This window comes from Arachis ipaensis, chromosome B9, assembly GCF_059453495.1.
Source record: "Arachis ipaensis isolate K30076 ecotype BB chromosome B9, ASM5945349v1, whole genome shotgun sequence".
In the NCBI taxonomy this organism is placed as follows: Eukaryota; Viridiplantae; Streptophyta; class Magnoliopsida; order Fabales; family Fabaceae; genus Arachis; species Arachis ipaensis.
In genome coordinates this window covers 28,483,765-28,503,925 of record NC_142444.1, presented here as the reverse complement: position 1 = coordinate 28,503,925, position 20,161 = coordinate 28,483,765, and the positions used below count along the sequence as shown (strand labels likewise).

The 20,161-nt window shown below is 37.4% G+C and overlaps 1 protein-coding gene across 1 annotated transcript; it reads left to right on the top strand.

Moving 5' to 3' along the window:
* The first annotated feature begins 13,544 nt into the window (after positions 1 to 13,544).
* Positions 13,545 to 19,487, top strand: LOC107617734 (uncharacterized). Its single transcript, XM_016319578.3, has 9 exons — positions 13,545 to 13,929; positions 15,311 to 15,585; positions 15,668 to 15,756; positions 15,869 to 15,925; positions 17,240 to 17,302; positions 17,390 to 17,455; positions 18,175 to 18,261; positions 18,548 to 18,641; positions 18,740 to 19,487. The coding sequence occupies exons 2-9, from the start codon at positions 15,432 to 15,434 to the stop codon at positions 19,252 to 19,254; spliced, it is 1,125 nt and encodes a 374-aa protein (XP_016175064.2). The 5' UTR covers positions 13,545 to 13,929; positions 15,311 to 15,431; the 3' UTR covers positions 19,255 to 19,487.
* Positions 19,488 to 20,161: the final 674 nt, after the last annotated feature.

Below are 20,161 nucleotides of genomic sequence, written 5' to 3'. Positions count from 1 at the left end.
CAGCATCTTTACATAGCAGAGAGATTAAGCTTGGGTAAGCCAATTTGGCGTCAGTAGAGTTCTTGTTTGCAATTGTGTAGAGCTCACAAGAAATCAGATGATGAATCTCCACTTTGTTTTCCAGCATAATGTAGTGGATCATCACTGCTCTTTTGACAGTGACTTCAAAGCGGTTGCTGGTGGGAAGTATAGAATGCCCAATAAAGTCCAGCCAGCCCCTAGCAACTGGTTTGAGATCTCCTCTCTTGAGTTGATTCGGGACACCCTTTGTGTTGGTTATCCACTTGGTTCCAGGGATGCATATGTCCTCTAGAACTTGGTCCAAGCGCTTATCAAATCTCACCATTCTCCTATTAAAGGATTCTGGATCATCTTGTAGTTGAGGCAGCTTGAAGACCTCTCTTATTTTGTCCAGGTGGAAGTAAATAATCTTTCCTCTGACCATGGTTCAAAAGGTATAGAAGGCAGTTCCAGTCATTCTCTGCTTATCTGTTTGCCACAGATTTGAGTAGAATTCCTGAACCATGTTTCTACCCACCTTTGTCTCAGGATTAGCTAGAATTTCCCAGTCCCTGTTTCGAATCTGCTCTTGGATCTCCGGATATTCGTCTTCTTTCAGATCGAATTTAAGTTCCGGGATCACTGACCTTAGACCCATCATTTTGTGGTAATGGTCTGCCTGTTCTTTGGTTAAGAACCTCTCTTGATTCCAAAGTGGTTTTGGAGTGTTCTCTTTCTTGCCTCTTGAAGTGGTTTGTTTTCCCTTAGGAGCCATGATCTTAGTGAATCTTAGCTCAGTGATCACGAAAAATACACCAAACTTAGATGTTTGCTTGTCCTCAAGCAAAAGAAAGGAAAGGAGAGGAATAGAAGGAAAGTCAAATTTGAGTTATGGAGGAGAGGGTAAGGCCGATTGTGAATTTATAAGGGAGGGGATGGGTTCGAAAATTTTGAAAAAGATATGATAGAAGATATGATTTGTAAAAGATAAATATGATATGAAAAAGATGAAATTTTAAAATTGAAAAGATATGAGAGATTTGAAAAAGATAAATCTGAATTTGAAAAGATAATAGGATGAGTTGAAAAGATTTGAGAAGAAATTAAAAAGATAGATGAGTTTTGAAAAAGATTTGAAAAGAAATTGAAGAAGATTTGAGAAAGATTTTTAGGATTAAAGAAAAATTTATTTTTAATTTGTTTTATTTTTTTTTTTGAAATTGAAATTGAAAGATGATAATTTGTAACATGTTTTTGCAAGAAATTTTAGATGGAACCATGAAAATTTGAAAAAAAATTGAGTTGGAAACAAAACTTCCTCCCCTCCACATTCCTGGCATTAAACGCCCAGAATGGAACTCATTCTGGTGTTTAACGCCCATTTGTTGCTTCTTTTGGGCGTTTAATGCCCAGCTAGGTACCCTGGCCGGCGTTAAACGCCAGAAAACCTTTATCACTGGGCGTTTTTCTAAACGCCCAGAATGGTACCCATTCTGGCGTTTAACGCCCAGAAAGGTATCTTTACTGGCGTTTAACGCCCACAATACCCCTTACTGGCGTTTTTGTGCCAGTGAGCTCCTTTTCTCTGCTTTATGCTCTGAATTCTTCTGTAACTCTGTGAACTCCTGCAATTGATAATTAACCTTGAGGATAATTTATATCAAACTCCTATAATTATTATTTGAATAACAAATAAACTTTGCTAATGGCTGGGTTGCCTCCCAGCAAGCGCTTCTTTATTGTCTTTAGTTGGACCTTACTGAGCTTTAATCTAGTCTCAGCTTTGAGCATTCTTGCTCAACATTGCCTTCAAGATAATGCTTGACTCTCTGTCCATTGACAATGAACTTTTTATCAGAGTCAATATCCTGAAGCTCTACATATCCATATGGTGACACACTTGTAATCACATATGGTCCCCTCCACTGGGATTTTAATTTCCCAAAGAATAATCTGAGCCTAGAGTTAAACAGCAGAACCTTCTGTCCTGGTTCAAAGACTCTGGATGACAGTTTCTTATCATGCCACCTTTTTTCTTTCTCCTTGTAAATTTTTGCATTTTCGAAAGCATTGAGTCTGAATTCCTCTAGCTCATTTAACTGGAGTAATCTCTTCTCTCCAGCTAACTTAGCATCTAGGTTTAAGAACCTGGTTGCCCAGTAGGCCTTATGCTCTAGTTTCACGGGCAGATGACAGGCCTTGCCATACACAAGCTGGTATGGAGAGGTTCCTATAGGAGTCTTGAACGCTGTTCTGTATGCCCACAAAGCATCGTCCAAGCTTTTTGCCCAATCCCTTCTACGGGCAATTACAGTCCATTCCAGGATTCTTTTTAGTTCTCTATTAGAGACTTCAGCTTGCTCATTTGTCTGTGGATGATATGGAGTTGCTACCTTGTGGCTAATTCCATATCGGATCATAGTAGAGTAAAGCTGTTTATTGAAGAAATTAGTGCCCCCATCACTGATTAGTACGCTAGGGACACCAACCCTGCTGAAGATATGTTTCTGGAGGAACTTCAGCACTGTCTTAGTATCATTAGTGGGTGTTGAAATTGCCTCTACCCATTTAGATACATAGTCTACTGCCACCAGAATATACGTGTTTGAGTATGATGGTGGGAAAGGCCCTATGAAGTCAATACCCCATATATCAAACAACTCAATCTCCAAGATTCCTTGTTGAGGCATGGCGTAACCATGAGGCAGATTACCAGCTCTCTAGCAACTGTCACAGTTATGCACAAACTCTCGAGAATCTCTATAGAGAGTAGGCCAGTAGAAGCCACATTGGAGGACCTTAGTGGCTGTTCGCTCACCTCCGAAATGTCCTCCATATTGTGATCCATGGCAATGCCATAGGATCTTCTGCGCCTCTTCTCTAGGTACACATCTACGGATCATTCCGTCTGCACATCTCTTAAATAGATATGGCTCATCCCACAAGTAGTACTTGGCATCAGAAATTAATTTTTTTGTTTGCTGTCTACTGTACTCTTTGGGTATGAATCTCATAGCCTTATTGTTTGCAATGTCTGCAAACCATGGTACTTCCTGAATGGCAAAGAGTTGCTCATCCGGAAAGGTCTCAAAGATCTCAATAGAGGGGGGGACGCCCCTTCTGCTGGTTCTATCCGGGACAAATGATCAGTCACTTGGTTCTCTGTTCCTTTTTGATCTCTTATTTCTATATCAAACTCTTGCAGAAGCAACACCCATCTTATTAGCATGGATTTTGAATCCTGCTTTGTAAGTAGATATTTAAGAGCAGCATGGTTAGTGTACACAATCACTTTTGATCCTACTAAGTATGATCTAAACTTGTCAATGGCATAAATCACTGCAAGTAGCACTTTTTCTGTGGTTGTGTAATTTTTCTGTGCATCATTTAAAACACGGCTAGCATAATAAATGACATGTAGAAGCTTGTTATGCCTCTGTCCCAATACTGCACCAATGGCATGGTCACTAGCATCACACATAAGTTCGAATGGTAATGTCCAGTCTGGTGCAGAAATAACTGGTGTTGTGACCAGCTTAGCTTTTAGAGTTTCAAATGCCTGCAGACACTCTGTGTCAAACACATATGGCATGTCAGCAGCTAGCAGATTGCTCAGAGGTTTTGCAATTTTTGAAAAATCCTTTATAAACCTCCTATAGAATTCTGCATGCCCCAGAAAGCTTCTGATTGCCTTAACATTGGCAGATGGTGGTAATTTTTCAATTACCTCTACTTTGGCTTGATCCACCTCTATTCCCTTGTTTGAAATTTTATGCCCAAGAACAATTCCTTCAGTCACCATAAAGTGACATTTTCCCAGTTTAAAACTAGATTGGTTTCTTGGCACCTTTTCCGAACAAGTGCTAAATGGTCAAGGCAGGAGCTGAATGAGTCTCCAAATACTGAGAAGTCATCCATGAAGACTTCCAGAAATTTCTCTACCATATCAGAGAAGATAGAGAGCATGCACCTCTGAAAGGTTGTAGGTGCATTGCACAGACCAAAAGGCATCCTTCTGTAGGCAAATACTCCAGAAGGACATGTGAATGCTATTTTCTCTTGGTCCTGAGGATCTACTGCAATTTGGTTGTAACCTGAATAGCCATCCAAAAGCAGTAATATTCATGACCTGCTAGTCGTTCTAGCATCTGGTCTATGAATGGTAAAGGAAAGTGATCCTTCCTGGTGGTTGTATTGAGCCTTCTGTAGTCAATACACATACGCCACCCTGTAACTGTTCTTGTAAGAACCAGTTCATTCTTTTCATTATGAACCACTGTCATGCCTCCCTTCTTGGGGACAACTTGGACAGGACTCACCCAGGGGCTATCAGAAATAGGATAAATAATCCCAGCCTCCAGTAACTTGGAGACCTCTTTCTGCACCACCTCCTTCATGGATGGATTTAGCCGCCTCTGTGGTTGAACCATTGGCTTAGCATCGTCCTCCAATAGGATCTTGTGCATGCATCTTGCTGCGCTGATGCCCTTAAGATCACTTATGGACCACCCAAGAGCTGTCTTGTGTGTCCTTAGCACTTGAAGTAGTGCTTTCTCTTCTTGTGGATTTAAAGCAGAGCTTATGATCACCGAAAAAGTGTCACCTTCTCCCAGAAATGCATATTTCAGGGACGGTGGTAGTGGTTTGAGCTCGGGTTTAGGAGGTTTCTCCTCTTTTTCAAAAGTTCTTTTATTTCCTTTTATTCCTCCAGATCAAGTTGAACATCTTTGAAGATGTCTTCTAGCTCTGATTCGAGACTCTCAGCCATGTTGATCTCCTCTACCAGGGAGTCAATAATATCAACACTTATGCAGTCTTTTGATGTGTCTGGATACTTCATTGCCTCAACAGCATTCAACCTGAACTCATCCTCATTGACTCTCAAGGTCACTTCCCCTTTTTGGACATCAATGAGGGTTCGTCCAGTTTCTAGGAAAGGTCTTCCTAGAATGAGAGTTGCACTCTTGTGCTCCTCTATTTCCAGCACTACAAAGTCAGTGGGAAAGGCAAATGGCCCAACTGTGACAATCATATCCTCAATTATGCCTGATGGGTATTTAATGGAGCCATCAGCAAGTTGAAGACAGATCCGGGTTGGTTTGACCTCTTCAGTCAAGCCAAGCTTTCTCATAGTGGATGCAGAGATTAGGTTGATACTTGCCCCAAGATCACATAGAGCTGTCTTGGTACAAGTACCCTCTAATGTGCATGGTATCATAAAGCTCCCAGGATCCTTAAGCTTTTCTGGTAAGCTCTTTAGAATGACTGCATTGCACTCTTCAGTGAGGAAGACTTTTTCAGTTTCCCTCCAATCCTTCTTATGACTTAAGATCTCTTTCATGAACTTAGCATAAGAGGGTATTTGCTCAAGTCCCTCTGCAAACAGAATCTTGATTTCAAGAGTCCTGAGATAGTCTGCAAAACGGGCAAATTGTTTATCCTATTTTGCTTGGCAGAGTTTCTGAGGATAAGGCATCTTGGCTTTGTACTCTTCAACCTTAGTTGCTGCAGGTTTATTCCCGACAGAGGTGGTTGGAGAAGCCTTCTTAGAGGGGTCACCATCAGCATTTGTAGGTGTCTGATCCCTCATTGGCGTTTAAACGCCAGGCTTGGGGGCTGGATGGGCGTTTAACGCCAAATTCCCTCCCCTTTCTGGCGTTTGAACGCCAGAACTGGACATGGACTGGGTGTTTAACACCAGTTTTTCACCCTTTTCTGGCGTTTAAATGCCAAAGTTATTCCTCTCTGGGCACTTACTATCGTCAGAGGGATTTTGGGTAGCAGGCTGCTCATCCTCTGTCAGCTGTTCTTTTCTTGGCTTTCTGCTGCTTTGAGTTGAGGTATTTAATGTTTTTCCACTTCTTAATTGAACTGCTTGGCACTCTTTTGTTATCTGTTTTTATAACTGCTTTTTTGTCTGATTCAATTGTGATTCCATATCCTTGTTAGCATTTTTGGTTTCTTGTAGCATCTCCTTAAATTCTGCTAACTGCCTTGTTATAGAAGATAGTTGCTGATTGAGTTCAGCAACTTGTTCCTGAGGACTAAAGTCAGTTGATACTGCCTTATCTTCTTCTTTCATGGAGGACTCACTACTTATATACAGATGTTGATTTCTAGCAACTGTATCGATAAGCTCTTGAGCCTCTTCAATAGTCTTTCTCATGTGTATAGATCCACCAGCTGAGTGGTCTAGAGATATCTGAGCTTTTTCTGTAAGCCCGTAGTAGAAGATGTCTAACTGCACCCACTCTGAAAATATTTCAGAGGGGCATTTCCTTAGCATCTCTCTGTACCTCTCTCAGGCATTATAAAGGGATTCATGATCCTCTTGTTTAAAGCCTTGAATGTCCAGCCTTAGCTGTGTCATCCTTTTTGGAAGGAAATATTGATTCAAGAATTTGTCTGATAACTGTTTCCATGTTCTTATGCTTGTTGTGGATTGGTTATTTAACCACCTCTTAGCTTGATCTTTTACAGCAAATGGAAATAGTAATAATCTGTAGACATCCTGATCTACTTCCTTGTCATGTACTGTGTCAGCAATTTGCAAGAACTGTGCTAGAAACTCAGTAGGTTCTTCCTGTGGAAGACCGGAATACTGGCAATTTTGCTGCATCATGACAATGAGCTGAGGATTTAGCTCAAAACTGCTTGCTTTGATAGGAGGTATACAGATACTACTCCCGTATGCAGCGGTAATGGGGTTAGCATATGACCCCAGAGTCCTTCTGGACTGTTCATTTCTACTTATGTCCATGATGGAGAAAAGGGAATTGATATGAATTGTAAATGAATTATATTTTTATTTATTTTATTTTATTTAATTAAAAGCAACCGAATAAAATAGAATGAAATAAATGGAAAATAAAATAAAAATTTCGAAAACTAGAATAATTGATTAATTAAGAAAATTTGAAAAACCTTGAATATGATTTTTGAAAAAGATTTGAATTTTGAAATTCTAAAACTAAGATAAGATAAAATAAGAAGTTTTAAAATAGAAATCTGAATTTTTAAAGGTAGAATTCGAAAATCACTTAAAATAAAGAGAAAGATATTTTTGAATTTAATGAAGAAAAAGAAAAACAGGAAAAATGACACCAAACTTAAAGTTTTTAGATCAAAACAAAGAAAACAAACAAGGAAGCTTTGAATATCAAAAATGAACGCTAAGAGCAACTTTTGAAAATTTTTAAGAGAACAGAAACATAAAGGATACCAAACTTAAAATATGAAACTAAACTCAAACAGAAGACTAAATCATGAAGTTATTGGTTTTGAAAATTTTCGAAAATAATTTAGAAAAATAAAATAAAGATTTTAAAATTTTGACCAAAAATAATAATAGAAGACTCTAAACCAAAAAGAAAAATTTTTCCTAATCTAAGCAACAAAATAAACTGTCAGTTGTCCAAACTCGAACAATCCCCGGCAACGGCGCCAAAAACTTGGTGCACGAAATCACAATCGCACTTTTGCAATTCTGCACAACTAACCAGCAAGTGCACTGGGTCGTCCAAGTAGTACCTTACGTGAGTAATGGTCGATCCCACGGAGATTATCGGCTTGAAGCAAGCTATGGTTATCTTGTAACTCTTAGTCAAGGTATCAATAATAATTCTCAGTTTTAATTGGAATGAGTAAAAGAACATGGATTAAATAATACTTGTTATGCAGTAATGGAGAACAGGTTGAGGTTTTGGAGATGCTCTGTCTTCTGAATTTCTACTTTTCTACTGTCTTCTTCGTCACGCACGCAGGTCTCCTTCCATGGCAAGCTATATGTTGGTTGATCACCGTTGTCAATGGCTACCAGCCATCCTCTCAGTGAAAAGGGTCCATGTACATGGATAATCATCTGTCGGTTCTCACTAATGTTGGAATAGGATCCATCGATCCTTTTGCACACTGTCACTGTGCCCAGCATTCATGAGTTTGAAGTTCGTCACAGTCATCCCTTCCCGGATCCTACTCGGAATACCACAGACAAGGTTTAGACTTTCCGGATCTCAGGAATGCTGCCAATTGATTCTAGCTTATACCACAAAGACTCTGATCTCATGGATTTGAATGCTTTGTTGTCAGGAGAGGCAGTCAAACTCGTGAACCAGGAACCCAAGAGATATACATTCAATCTAAGGTAGAACGGAAGTGGTTGTCAGGCACGCGTTCATAGGTTGAGAATGGTGATGAGTGTCACGGATCATCACATTCGTCATGTTGAAGTACGAATGAATATATTCGAATAGAAACAAGCGTGATTGAATGAGAAATAGTAGTAATTGCATTAATCCATCGAGACACAGCAGAGCTCCTCACCCCCAACCATGGAGTTTAGAGACTCATGCCATAGAAGATACAAAATTCAGATGTGAAAATGTCATGGTGTCCATAGTAAGTCTCTAAAAGTAGTTTTTATACTAAATTAGTAACTTAGGTTCACAGAAAATGAGTAAACTAAGATAGATAGTGCAGAAATCCACTTCCGGGGCCCACTTGGTGTGTGTTTGGGCTGAGCATTGAAACTTTCATGTGCATAGGCTGTTCCTGGTGTTTAACTTCAGCTTTTGTGCCAGTTTGGGCGTTTAACTCCAACTTTTATGCCAGTTTTGGCGTTTAACGCCAGAATAGGGTAGAGACTTGGCGTTAAACGCCAGTTTGCGTGATCTCAACTTGGGTAAAGTATGGACTATTATATATTGCTGGAAAGCCCAGAATGTCTACTTTCCAACGCAATTGAGAGTGCACCAATTGGGCTTCTATAGCTCCAGAAAATCCATTTCGAGTGCAGGAAGGTCAGAATCCAACAGCATCTGCAATACTTTTTCAGCCTCTGAATCAGATTTTTGCTCAGGTCCCTCAATTTCAGCCAGAAAATACCTAAAATCACAAAAAAACATACAAACTCATAGTAAAGTCCAGAAATGTGATTTTTGCATAAAAACTAATAAAAATATACTAAAAAGTAGCTAGATCTTACTAAAAATTATATGAAAATACCCCCAAAAAGCGTATAAAATATCTGCTCATCAGAGCCTTTGAAGAAAAGTTAAAACAAAACGTTAAACAAAAAAATGCAACACTCACGTAAACGTCAGCATAACCGAAGCAAGGTAAGAGTAAAACAAAACATGGGTATATACAATGGAGTTACAAGATATAGATAACAAACCTTCTGACCCAGCTCGTGAGGTTAAAACTGGACAGAGAATATCTACATATATACATCTATCCATCAGAATCTCAAAAGGCCCAAAAGACAGCTTACAGAACCTATTTCTCCAAATCAACCTCTAAGAGGGACAAAACATAACATATATTTACAGTGGAGATATATAATTATATACATGTGCATCTAAAACCTAAAATGAAACTCCTAACGGGTAAAGTTCTTTGCGTGCAGAAAGCTTCCAATATGCCTCAGCGATGTGCTTCACGTGCTGCATCTGAAAACCACAGAATATGTATGGGGTAAGAACCGGAAGTTCTCAACAAGGTAACGGTGCCCACATAACTAACATATAATATCCCGTGAAAGCTTGAGGTGATCCTAGAACTTCGACACTCAGTTTATAAAACTTAAAGATAATAAATTGTAAACCATAAATAGGGTAGGTCATCTAAGGATCTAAATCTTAACTAAACTCTAACTCAAATCCTCCGTCGTCTACTTTCCTCCAAAACCTCCAACTCCGGTGGAACCACACAGAAAAGCAAGCAAACAATGCAAACACAAGTAGAATAGAGATACGACAGGTAGCAGATATAGTAGGTAAGCATAATAATCACATAAGTAAACCCAATTAATGCATAACCAAACAAAACAAACATATACATATGATGTATGCCTGCCCTATGGCTGATGATATCATCTGTCGGTTATATAGCCAACCCGACACATTTTGGTAGCTAACCATGGACAAAAACACTCATTGCGGAGCAAGTGAGATTGAGCTACAACCCCCTTGCTACTACCCGCTTAACCTAGAGTGAGTGGAAGAACCACTACTACCGCTATTACCCGGGCGGGTGTTTAACAGCTCAACCTAGAGCAAGTGGATTAATCCACGATTGCTGCTACTATCCAGGCGTCATAATCACTAAACTAGAGCAAGCGGGATGAACCACAATCCTTACTGCTGCCCAGGTATCACAAACATACATTCATTCAGTCTAAATCAATCATCATTATTATCAAATCTCAAACATGACCCGGAGCAAGTGAAATGAACCACAATCCTTGCTATTACCCAAGTATATCATTCCAGAATTCATTCAATCTTAAGTCAAACATTAAGTATAATTCATAATCATTTCATCATTAGTCATCCTCATTTATCTTGTTCATTCGAAATTCTATAATTAACTTGATTTTTCATAATTTTCCTTTCTCATCTTATACAACTTCATCACTGACTCGGAGCGAGTGGACAACGCCACTGTATCTTACCTGGTGTCTCAATTTATTCCTGGATATATATATATATATATATATATATATATATATATATATATATATATATATATATATATATATATATATAGAACCTGGCCTTTGTTCCGAACAAAAACCTCAAAACCTGCCTAAATTGAGTAGAGACAGAGCCGGTACCCGCAAGTACTGGTTGGATTGTCGTTCTTAAGCTTGAGTAAATTTAAAATGGCTTTAAAAAAATTTACAAAAAAAAAGGCAAATAACATAAGTACCTGTTCATATTTTGACCCAAATAAATCATGACCAAGGACTCTACAAGGATATTGTCATTCTAAGGAAGCCCAATAAGCTTGCAGGTCCAATACAAGAAGACTATGAATCCACCGACCTGACTTGTGTTGAGAAACGTGGTTCATAACCCATGCTCAACCCGATTTGCACAGTAAGCAAAGCTTGGTCACCCCGCTACTTCAAACACTATTTGCAAATCATTACCCTTCAGTCTTCACAACATGGAATAACCTCCCAAGATACAAGAAAAGAAAATCGTCCACTATCCATAAATAAAGTGCTGACCAAGTCATCACACTTTATAAATATCCTGTTCAACTCAGGTATTTCTTGATCTCAATTCACTTAAACCTGCCAGAACTCTTGCTAATTTAAATATCAGAATCCCTTGCAGGTACTCCCTACCATTATTCATACAAAAAATTCGAGAGATTCCTCCTCTCCAGTGGACAAATCGGAGATTTCAACTCAAAGGAGTCTGAACCTCACGTCTAAGCCCACTTCAAGTATTTTCTTAAAACAGTATCTTAAAACATAGTTTTTACCAGAATGTAGTCATAACTTTAGCCTATGTTTGGGAGTATTAAAAAAAGAAGAAGTATCATAGAATGGAATGACTAAGTGAATCATGTTTGGAAGAAATTTTAGAAGGAGAAATGGCATGTTCAAGGTGGACTGGTGGAACAATGTTCTGTTAAATATTACTTGTCATCTAAAATTAATATTTTTTTATGAATAAACTACTAAAATAATATCAAAAAATTTTAGCGTTGACAAAAAGGAACATGAAAGATGCAAAAAATAAAATAACCCCAAAAGAATTTTAAAATTTAACAAAAACACCCAACATAAAAAGCATGACATCACATTGAATAAAAAATATTGACCTGGCTACTGAAAGTGTTGAGTGAGAGAACCCTAAATCCTAATTTTTCAAAATCACGTCCTTTACTTTCTTCCTTATTACCTTTTTTATCAAACAATCATGGAAGGTTTTCATCATCACCATCATCATCCCCATCCTTTCTCTTACACATTCGCCATCACCAGCACCACCACCACCACCGCGGTAACAACAAGCATCTTCAACATTGCACCATGGATGTGCAGCAGGATATGGAGCAAGTTTCTTTAAAGACTCATCGATCGCATCCTCGCCTTCTTTTTTTTCCCGCTTTTTTCCGAGCTTGTTCTATATACAAGAGATGGTATGCCATTCTCTTCAACAACTCTTTTCTCGAATTGTACCTTCAAGTTTCACCCAAATGCCATTGATTTATCTTCTTCGACCACAAAATCCACAAAAGCTACATCTACAAGAACAAACAACAACAACAATGGTGCCACTTCCACTTTCACTAACCACAATAATAAGGATTCACTGATTTCATGGAAGACCTTTTCTTGAAGGAGCAAGCAATTATGAATTTTCATTGAGCAAGACCGTATTGCAAAGATACGGAAAGGATTTTAGAATGGAAGAAAAGGATGGAAGCCATTGAAGCTCTCATGGTTGATGATGAATGAATGGTTATGAAAGGATTTTGGATTGGAAAAAAAAGGAGGAAACGCTATTGGAGCTCTCTGTCTCATCACTGAAGCTTTTTCGATTGATAGATCAATGTTTTTCATCATTATGACATCATGCTTTTATGTTTGGGTATTTTTGTCAAAATTTAAAAATCTTTCGGGAGTTATTTCGGTATTTTCACTATTTTATCTTTCACGTTTAATAATCTTTCGGATACCATTTTAGTATTTTATCTTTTTTTTCCCTCCAATTTAGGAGAATTAAGGAGAGAGAAAAAAAAAATTTATACATTGTCATTCTTTTTAATCATAAAAACTATTAAACATCTAAACAAAAGAATATCATGTTCCTCATCATTTTGTTTTTTTACCCTTCTTTTCTATTCCATTGTGAGTTAACAGTAACTGAAATAAGTTAAAATTAAAACTTATATTGCATATCATATTTGAAATGATATTATGATACTAGTATTGATATGATGTTTTTTAATAAAAAATTAGTGAAATATTACCACTTGTATACTATTAAATGAACATTGTAACATTATTATTATAATATTGTTATTATAACGTTATATAAAAAATCTAATTAAAATATATTCAAATAAATTAGATGTACTCAGTTATACTCTTACATTTTATTATTCTATTTTTATTATTTTATTATCAATTTCATAAAAAAATAGATTCAAATTAATTTAACGTAATTTTTTTCAATTATTTACAAAATTTTAATTTTTCTCTCAAACTAAATACATAAAATTTTCAATTTTCACGTCCATAAAATTATTAATTTTGTAATTCTATATTTTTTATTTTAGTTAAATTTTCACAATTTAATTAAAATTATTTAAAATAATTAAAAATAATTAAAAATAATTTAAATATAAATTAAAATGAGACTAAATATTAAAGTGACAAATTTTACATTAAATTTTAAATTAAGTTTTATGGTCAGATAAATATGTTAGATGGTATTTTATAAAATCTGAAATAAAATAAAATTAAAACAATGCATTATAAATGCTCTAGGTAGCTCTCTCCTTCAAGAACTTTGATAACTGGTTCTAAAAATCAGATTGAATCGGTCGATCGAACCGATCCAGAAACTAAAAGGTTTTGCAGTTTAGTCCAGCAAGAAAAACTGTTATTTTAAAAATCATTTTAAAATTGTCGAACCGGTCAGAAATCGGCCGGTCGAATTGAATTGGGATTCGGTCGGTTTTTATGAAACGGCGTCGTTTTTGCGTTTTGTTTAAAAAAGAAGAGCCAGGTTCTCGTCCTCAGTCACCCGAAGCCCTTGCCCGTTGCCCCCCTCTCGACTCTCGAGCCCCATTCCTGATTCCTCAGTCTCATCTATACTCTCATTATTTCTCCCCAAAACACAACCCTAGCCTCAATCGCGCCGCCGTTTGTCTCACCGTCGCCGCCTGGTTCGTCGTGGTCGTCGCCAATCCTCCTGTTTCGTCGTGCTCGAAGGCCCTTCCATTCCCCCAACGCCAGCGTCTCCAGGTCCTGCTCCGCCGTCGTCCCTCTGTCGTGTTCGTCGCCAGCTCCCCGTCGTCTGTCGCCAGCTCGCCAGTGTTCGTCGCCAGCTCGCCAGTGTTCGTCGCCAGCTTCCCGTCCTCTGTAGCTCTCCCTCAAACCTCTGGTCACTGCCCTCGCCGAAGGTAATGCCTCGGATGCTCCGTCAGTGCTCGGTGCTTTTTCTTGGTTGATTGGCTTTGCTCACTGCTTGATAATGAATTTTAACTCTGTTACTGGCTTGTTCTTGTTTGTTCTGGGTTGATTAACTGATACTGGCTTGTTCTTGTTTGTGCTGGATTGATTTACTGGCTTGTTCTTGTTTGTTCTGGGTTGATTAACTGGCTTGTTCTTGTTTGTTCTGGGTTGATTAACTGTTACTGGCTTACTGATTGATGATAAATTGATACCGATAAATTGTTACTGGTTTGTTAGTGCTTTTTTTTTTTTTTGTTAAATTTTGTTGAAGTTTCTTGATGATAAATTTTGTGCTCATTGTAATTTAAGTTGGTGCTTAATACTCTTGTTGTATCACATAGCTCACTACTAGTGCCTGCTGTTCGTGTTTGTTTTCTAGTTTAGAAATTATCAAATTATATTAATTATTGAATGGCTCTGCTCACTACTGCTATGCTGTGTTGTACTCTGGTTTGTGTCTTGTTCGCTGCTGTGCTGTGTTTTTTGGCTCTCTGCTATTCACTGCTGAGCTTTTTTGTGTTTAATTAAGTCAATTAAACCTATGCTTTGGGCTTAATTGTGCCTAGATTGTTATGTTAGTTAATTCAGCATATGTTCTGCTGTCCTGTTGTTGTGCTGATGTTTTGTGTTTTGTGATTTCTTTGCGTAGTGATGTGCTGCTGGAAACTGAATTGCTGCTGTTTTGTGTGTGTTTGTGTTTGTTTTACTGTTTTGTGATTGATGGTGACTGTCTTCATAATTATTTATTTCAGTTATGTAGGATTTTGTGATTTCTTTGCATAGTGATGTGTTGCTGGAGATTGAATTGCTGCTGTTTTGTGACTTAATTATGCCTAGATGGTGACTGTCTTCAAGATTTATTGATTTCAGTTATGTAGGATTTTGTGTATTTTTGCATAGTGATGTGCTGCTGGAGACTAGATTGCTGCTGTTTTGTGTTTGTGTTTGTGTTTTACTGTTTTTGTGACTTAGTTATGCTTACATTGGTGACTGTTTTCATGATTTATTGATTTTAGTTATATAGTGTTTTGTGATTTCTTTGCGTAGTGATTTTAGAAAATTATTTTGTCTAAAGGTTTTTTTAAAAAAAATGGGAAAATATATACTGAATTTTTTTTCTCCGATTTTTTTATAGTACTCTCTAAGTTACTTTTGAAATATTTTAACTAAAAATTAGACTAAATAGTAAATACATAATAATTTACAACTAAGAAATATGATATATCAACTTGAACCAAAATATTATTTTTTTAAAGAACTATTTTTAAAAAAGAAAACTAGAAAAACTTTACTTACACAATGGCTGAAAAGTGACATCTTGTGTGCCAGTCCAAGACCTCCCTAGAAGAGACAAGAAAACAGTGACAAAAGAGGATACTCGGCTCGCAGGCCCTTCTCCGTCTCCCACTGTTGGTCGCGGCGGCGCTCTCTTCCTCCTCTGTTGCCATCTATGACAACTCGAATAGCGCCTGGTGTTGGCGCCAACTTGCTTGGCCAACACTCTGCCGAGAGGAATCAGGATGCCACCGCCTATGTCGGCAATCTGGACCCCCAAGTTCCCGAGGAGTTGCTCTGGGAGCTTTTCGTTCAGGCTGGCCCTGTCGGTTCGTTTCTCTCTCCCTCTCTCTCTCTCCAAATCTGCTGTTGTTTTCATTAGGGTTTGATATCATTCTTGCGCCTCTTCAGTTAATGTCTATGTTCCCAAGGACAGAGTCACTAACCAACACCAGGGATATGGATTTGTTGAATTCCGTAGCGAAGAAGATGCTGACTATGTAAGTCACTATTATTACTATTATTGTTATTCAGTTGAGTGTTATGCTTTGTTCTATTTCTCTATAGGTCATAGTTGTATCAGCTGCTCATTGAATTTCTTTTCCATCGCAGGCCATCAAGGTGCTTAATATGATTAAACTTTACGGCAAGCCAATTCGTGTAAATAAGGTCTGCGGTTTTTATTATTATGACTCTCTCTGCGTTGGTATTTAAGTATGAAACCTTGAGTGTATATAGAATGTTAAGGTCAAGCATTGCAAATGCCAAGAAAAGAAGCAAAATAGCTGTGAGAAAGTATAGGGAACAACTTTTAGTTAGCCAACATTAGCTGATCTTTCTTTTTTAATTCTAAAAATTCTCATTCTTTGGAGGATTTGAGGTTTAGGTTTTATAATTTAGTGTTAAGGATTTAAAAACAGTTGGCAGATGTTGGCCAAAAAAAGTTGACTCCCTAGAGTTACTCAATAGCTGTAGGGAAATTTACAATGTTAAGTTCGATGAATATGAATAGATGAAAACAGATACGGTTAGGACAAAGCTAGAGTTGTGCCTATCGAGGAGAAACTGATTATTAACCCGTCGAAGGTGGTTTAGTTATGGGAGGAAATGATCAAGTAGATTCTCTCTAGTGTGAGAAACATGAACCTGTTAGATGCTGATGTGGTTGATAAGGGTAGAGGAAGGTTAAATATAGAGGAAACCATTAGAAGTATCTTTTGTTCAATGATTTTGCTAAAATATATTCTTTTGTGTGATGGCATTGTTTTATCCATACAGCCAACCCACCTTAACTTGTGCTAGTGGTATGAGATCTGATTGTTTTCCTCTTTAGACTTTAGAGGTGCCATTCCATGTGTTGGTCCATGAAACCATCACATTTGTCTGGCAGAGATGAGTAGTGAATGTGTTTGGTTAGTGGATTGCCGTGATTCTTACAAAACTTTAAATGTTTACTTTTGGAATTAAGTGATTCGAACGTTAAACAGTAGAGTATGGAGGCAATAAAGGAAAAAATTATTGATCTAAAACTCAAGCCAACACTTCATTGAGACACAATGAATACTTGCTAGTGCATACAGTAGCACCCTAGCACCTTAAAAGCTCTCTGACATTCACAAGCACTATACACTTAAAAGTTCATTTTTTTTTTGTCACACACTTCTCACTTCACTTTGGACATGCCAACTTGACATGATACACACTTCCCTCACGGCTGCTCACTTCACAGTTCACTCCTTATTGTTACATACCAGTTCTATGCAAAATATTAACCTAAATCATTTTCCCAACTCATTTCTCATTGCAAGATCTTAGTATGTCACTTTTTCCTCTGCATGGAATAAGTCTTTCATATTTACATTAGTTTGTATGAACATTCGTGTTTTCCGTATATGCCCTGCTGTGTTTCTACTATCTCATGTCAATGTCCTCACCATATGATTAGAGTATTGATTATTTTATTTTATTATTTAAATTTTTAAGGCAACCCAAGATAAAAAGAGCTTGGATGTGGGGGCAAACCTTTTCATTGGCAACCTTGATCCTGTAAGTTACCAAGTTATGCAAGTGCTCAACAAGTTCACATATGTTGAACATTGAAATCTAACATAATTGTTCCTGATGTTACTACAGGATGTAGATGAGAAGCTCTTGTATGACACTTTCAGTGCATTTGGAGTTATTGTTACTAATCCAAAGGTTATTTTCTTCTAATATCTTTCATTACTTCTAGAAGCATCATGATTGTATAGCTTAATTAACAGCTTCTTGCAAGTAGCAGTTGCTAAATACTTTTCATTTTTCCCTTATCTGCATTTCTCAGTAGAACAACCAGATATTATTGTTTTATCCTCTGATCACTGGTCCATTCATTTTTGAGCACTTAGCAGTTAGCTGTATACTCCTAAAATGTTTGTGGTCGTACGAAATGAATTTGATGCTGTTCCAATGTATCCTCCAAGAGAAAAGTTTTCTAATTAGTTTTCCCTTAAATGGGTTGGGTGGATCCATAAAGTGGAATTTTGGTTTAGCACTTTATTTGATTGGTTGAGTGTTTGATGCCGGTTGAAACTATTGACAATTTTGATTCTTTGATAATTGTCTTAGTCTCCTGTAGTTAAATGTATGCTGTCAAGTAAACAATAATTCTAAATCCTCCTAAGCTACCCTTCTAATAATGCTTCAAATTACTAAATAAAAAAATTTCTCGAATGCTTATGTTCTCAAGGTATTGATTGCTTATACAGTTTTTCATGTAATATTTTCCTTTTAAGTACTTAGATGATTATTAGGAGGATATAGCAAAACCTAAATCAAATTATACTTCCTTGCCCATCTCAACTCTGCATCGTACAGGGATTGATTTACCCCAAAATTATGCACATGCTCTGATGTTCAGGCCCCTTTTCTTTATACAGATTATGAGAGATCCTGATACCGGAAATTCCCGTGGTTTTGGCTTCATTAGCTATGATTCATTTGAGGCATCTGATTCGGCTATTGAGGTATGCCAGTATATTTGAAATTTCGGATCATTTTTAGGAATGTAGGTGACGACTTTCATCCATTACGCTTGCAATTTTAGCCTTGTTTTTATGCTTCGGCTAGCAACAGCTGCAAATACTCTAGTCAATGTCCAAAGAATACTTATACTTGTTTGTTCTCCTTTTAAAATAAAATGTGTTTTGATTTTGTTGTCATTTCTGAATCAAAATCATTCTTAACTATAAAATATGATCTGGAGGAAGCATTCCTATGTCACTAACAATGATGTTATTTTACACTCCATAGGCAATGAATGGGCAATATCTTTGCAATCGCCAAATTACAGTGTCATATGCTTACAAAAAGGACACTAAAGGGGAACGGCATGGCACGCCAGCAGGTCAGCCCCTTTTTGTTTTTGGCAACTATCTATTTTTCTGTGATTAAGTTACGCCTTTTGTCACAATACCATATGTTTATGTTTTATGTTTGATGCAGAGAGAGTTTTGGCTGCAAGCAATCCCACTGCGCAGAAGAGTAGGCCTCATACGAGATTCGCCAGTGCACCTCCAACACTCGCCAATGTTGCTCAGGCTAATGGTACCGTTGCTGTTCCGGTGCCTCCTCACCCCTTTGCTAATGGAGTTGCTCCACCTCCCATTCCTGCCCTCCGACCACCACCACCCCCACCTCAAGCAGCAGCATTTCAGCCAATGCCAGGAGCTGGGCAACCAGCATGGCATCAACAGCAGCCTGGACTCCCGCCTGGAATGCCCCCACCTCAGGTCCAGCAGTTCCGGCCACCTCCATCTGGTATGCCAATGCCACCACCTCCACAAGCTGTTTCGGCTCCTCCAAGGCCTCTTCCGCCACCAGCAGGAATGGTAGGCCAACCACCTGTTTGGCGACCACAACCACCGCCACCGCAGCAACAGGGTGGACGACCTATGGCATATCCTCAACCCTCAATGCCTCCACCGCCTTCCTATAGCCAGATGCCGCCACCTCAATGAAGGAATTCAACCCTTTTGGAAGGATCCAGGGTCCTATTATATTGAATTTCGCCACTGATTTTTAGCGTTAATGTTTCTTAATTAATGTGGTATTAGATACAGTTGCTATCGGCATCCTTGACACTAGGACAGTTAACAATATAATTAGAGTCCAAAGGAGAGATGCTTAACTCTTTAGCCTTGGGTTCGATATTGGTTTCAAGTAACTAATTTTCCAGAGTTCTTTCAAGCAATGGTGAATTGTGAAGGTGAATGAAAAATAGGAAGTAAATATCCAATCTTGCCTGTTTTATTTCTGCGATGGACTAAGCCTTCCCTAACAAAAGAACAAGTGACAATGAGGCCTTAATATTTGCTTTGCGAGATGCATTAGGTGATTTAGGTCTTCTGTATCTAATAGTGAAGTCCGTCAAGAGCAAGCAGAGTGAGTTTTTATCACGTGAACCCTGTGAGGTGTGTTGTGCGAATTTATAATTGTCAAAATCTAACGGGTAATTAGTTGGTCATATTATTGGTTTACTAGTTCATTAGTTTAACCAGTAGATTATTGGTTGAATTGGTTAATTCAGTTATTATTAAATAATTATATAAAATTTTAATATATTTTATAATAAATATTTTTTAATATTATTTTTTAGATTAAAGTAATTATTATTTTTTAAATTTTAATAACTAATTGATTATTCTACAACTATTATATTATTATATACTATGTGTAACTATTAAAAAAATAACATTAATAAATATCATATAATCGTAAAAATTGTTATAATTAATAAAAATATTTGTTATTTTTTGGTAGGTGTTTAACAAAATTTATATTTATAATAATAATTTATAATTAAAAAATATAATTAATTTAAAGATAAATGAATATAAAATTAAAATATAACATAATTTTAACTAT

What these genes read in the sequence shown, in the direction of transcription:
- LOC107617734 (XM_016319578.3), top strand. Translation starts at nt 15,432, where the DNA reads ATGACAACTCGAATAGCGCCTGGTGTTGGCGCCAACTTGCTTGGCCAA. An exon ending in CGTTCAGGCTGGCCCTGTCG is followed by an intron (nt 15,586 to 15,667) that starts GTTCGTTTCTCT and finishes GCGCCTCTTCAG; the next exon opens with TTAATGTCTATGTTCCCAAG. An exon ending in ACGGCATGGCACGCCAGCAG is followed by an intron (nt 18,642 to 18,739) that starts GTCAGCCCCTTT and finishes TGTTTGATGCAG; the next exon opens with AGAGAGTTTTGGCTGCAAGC.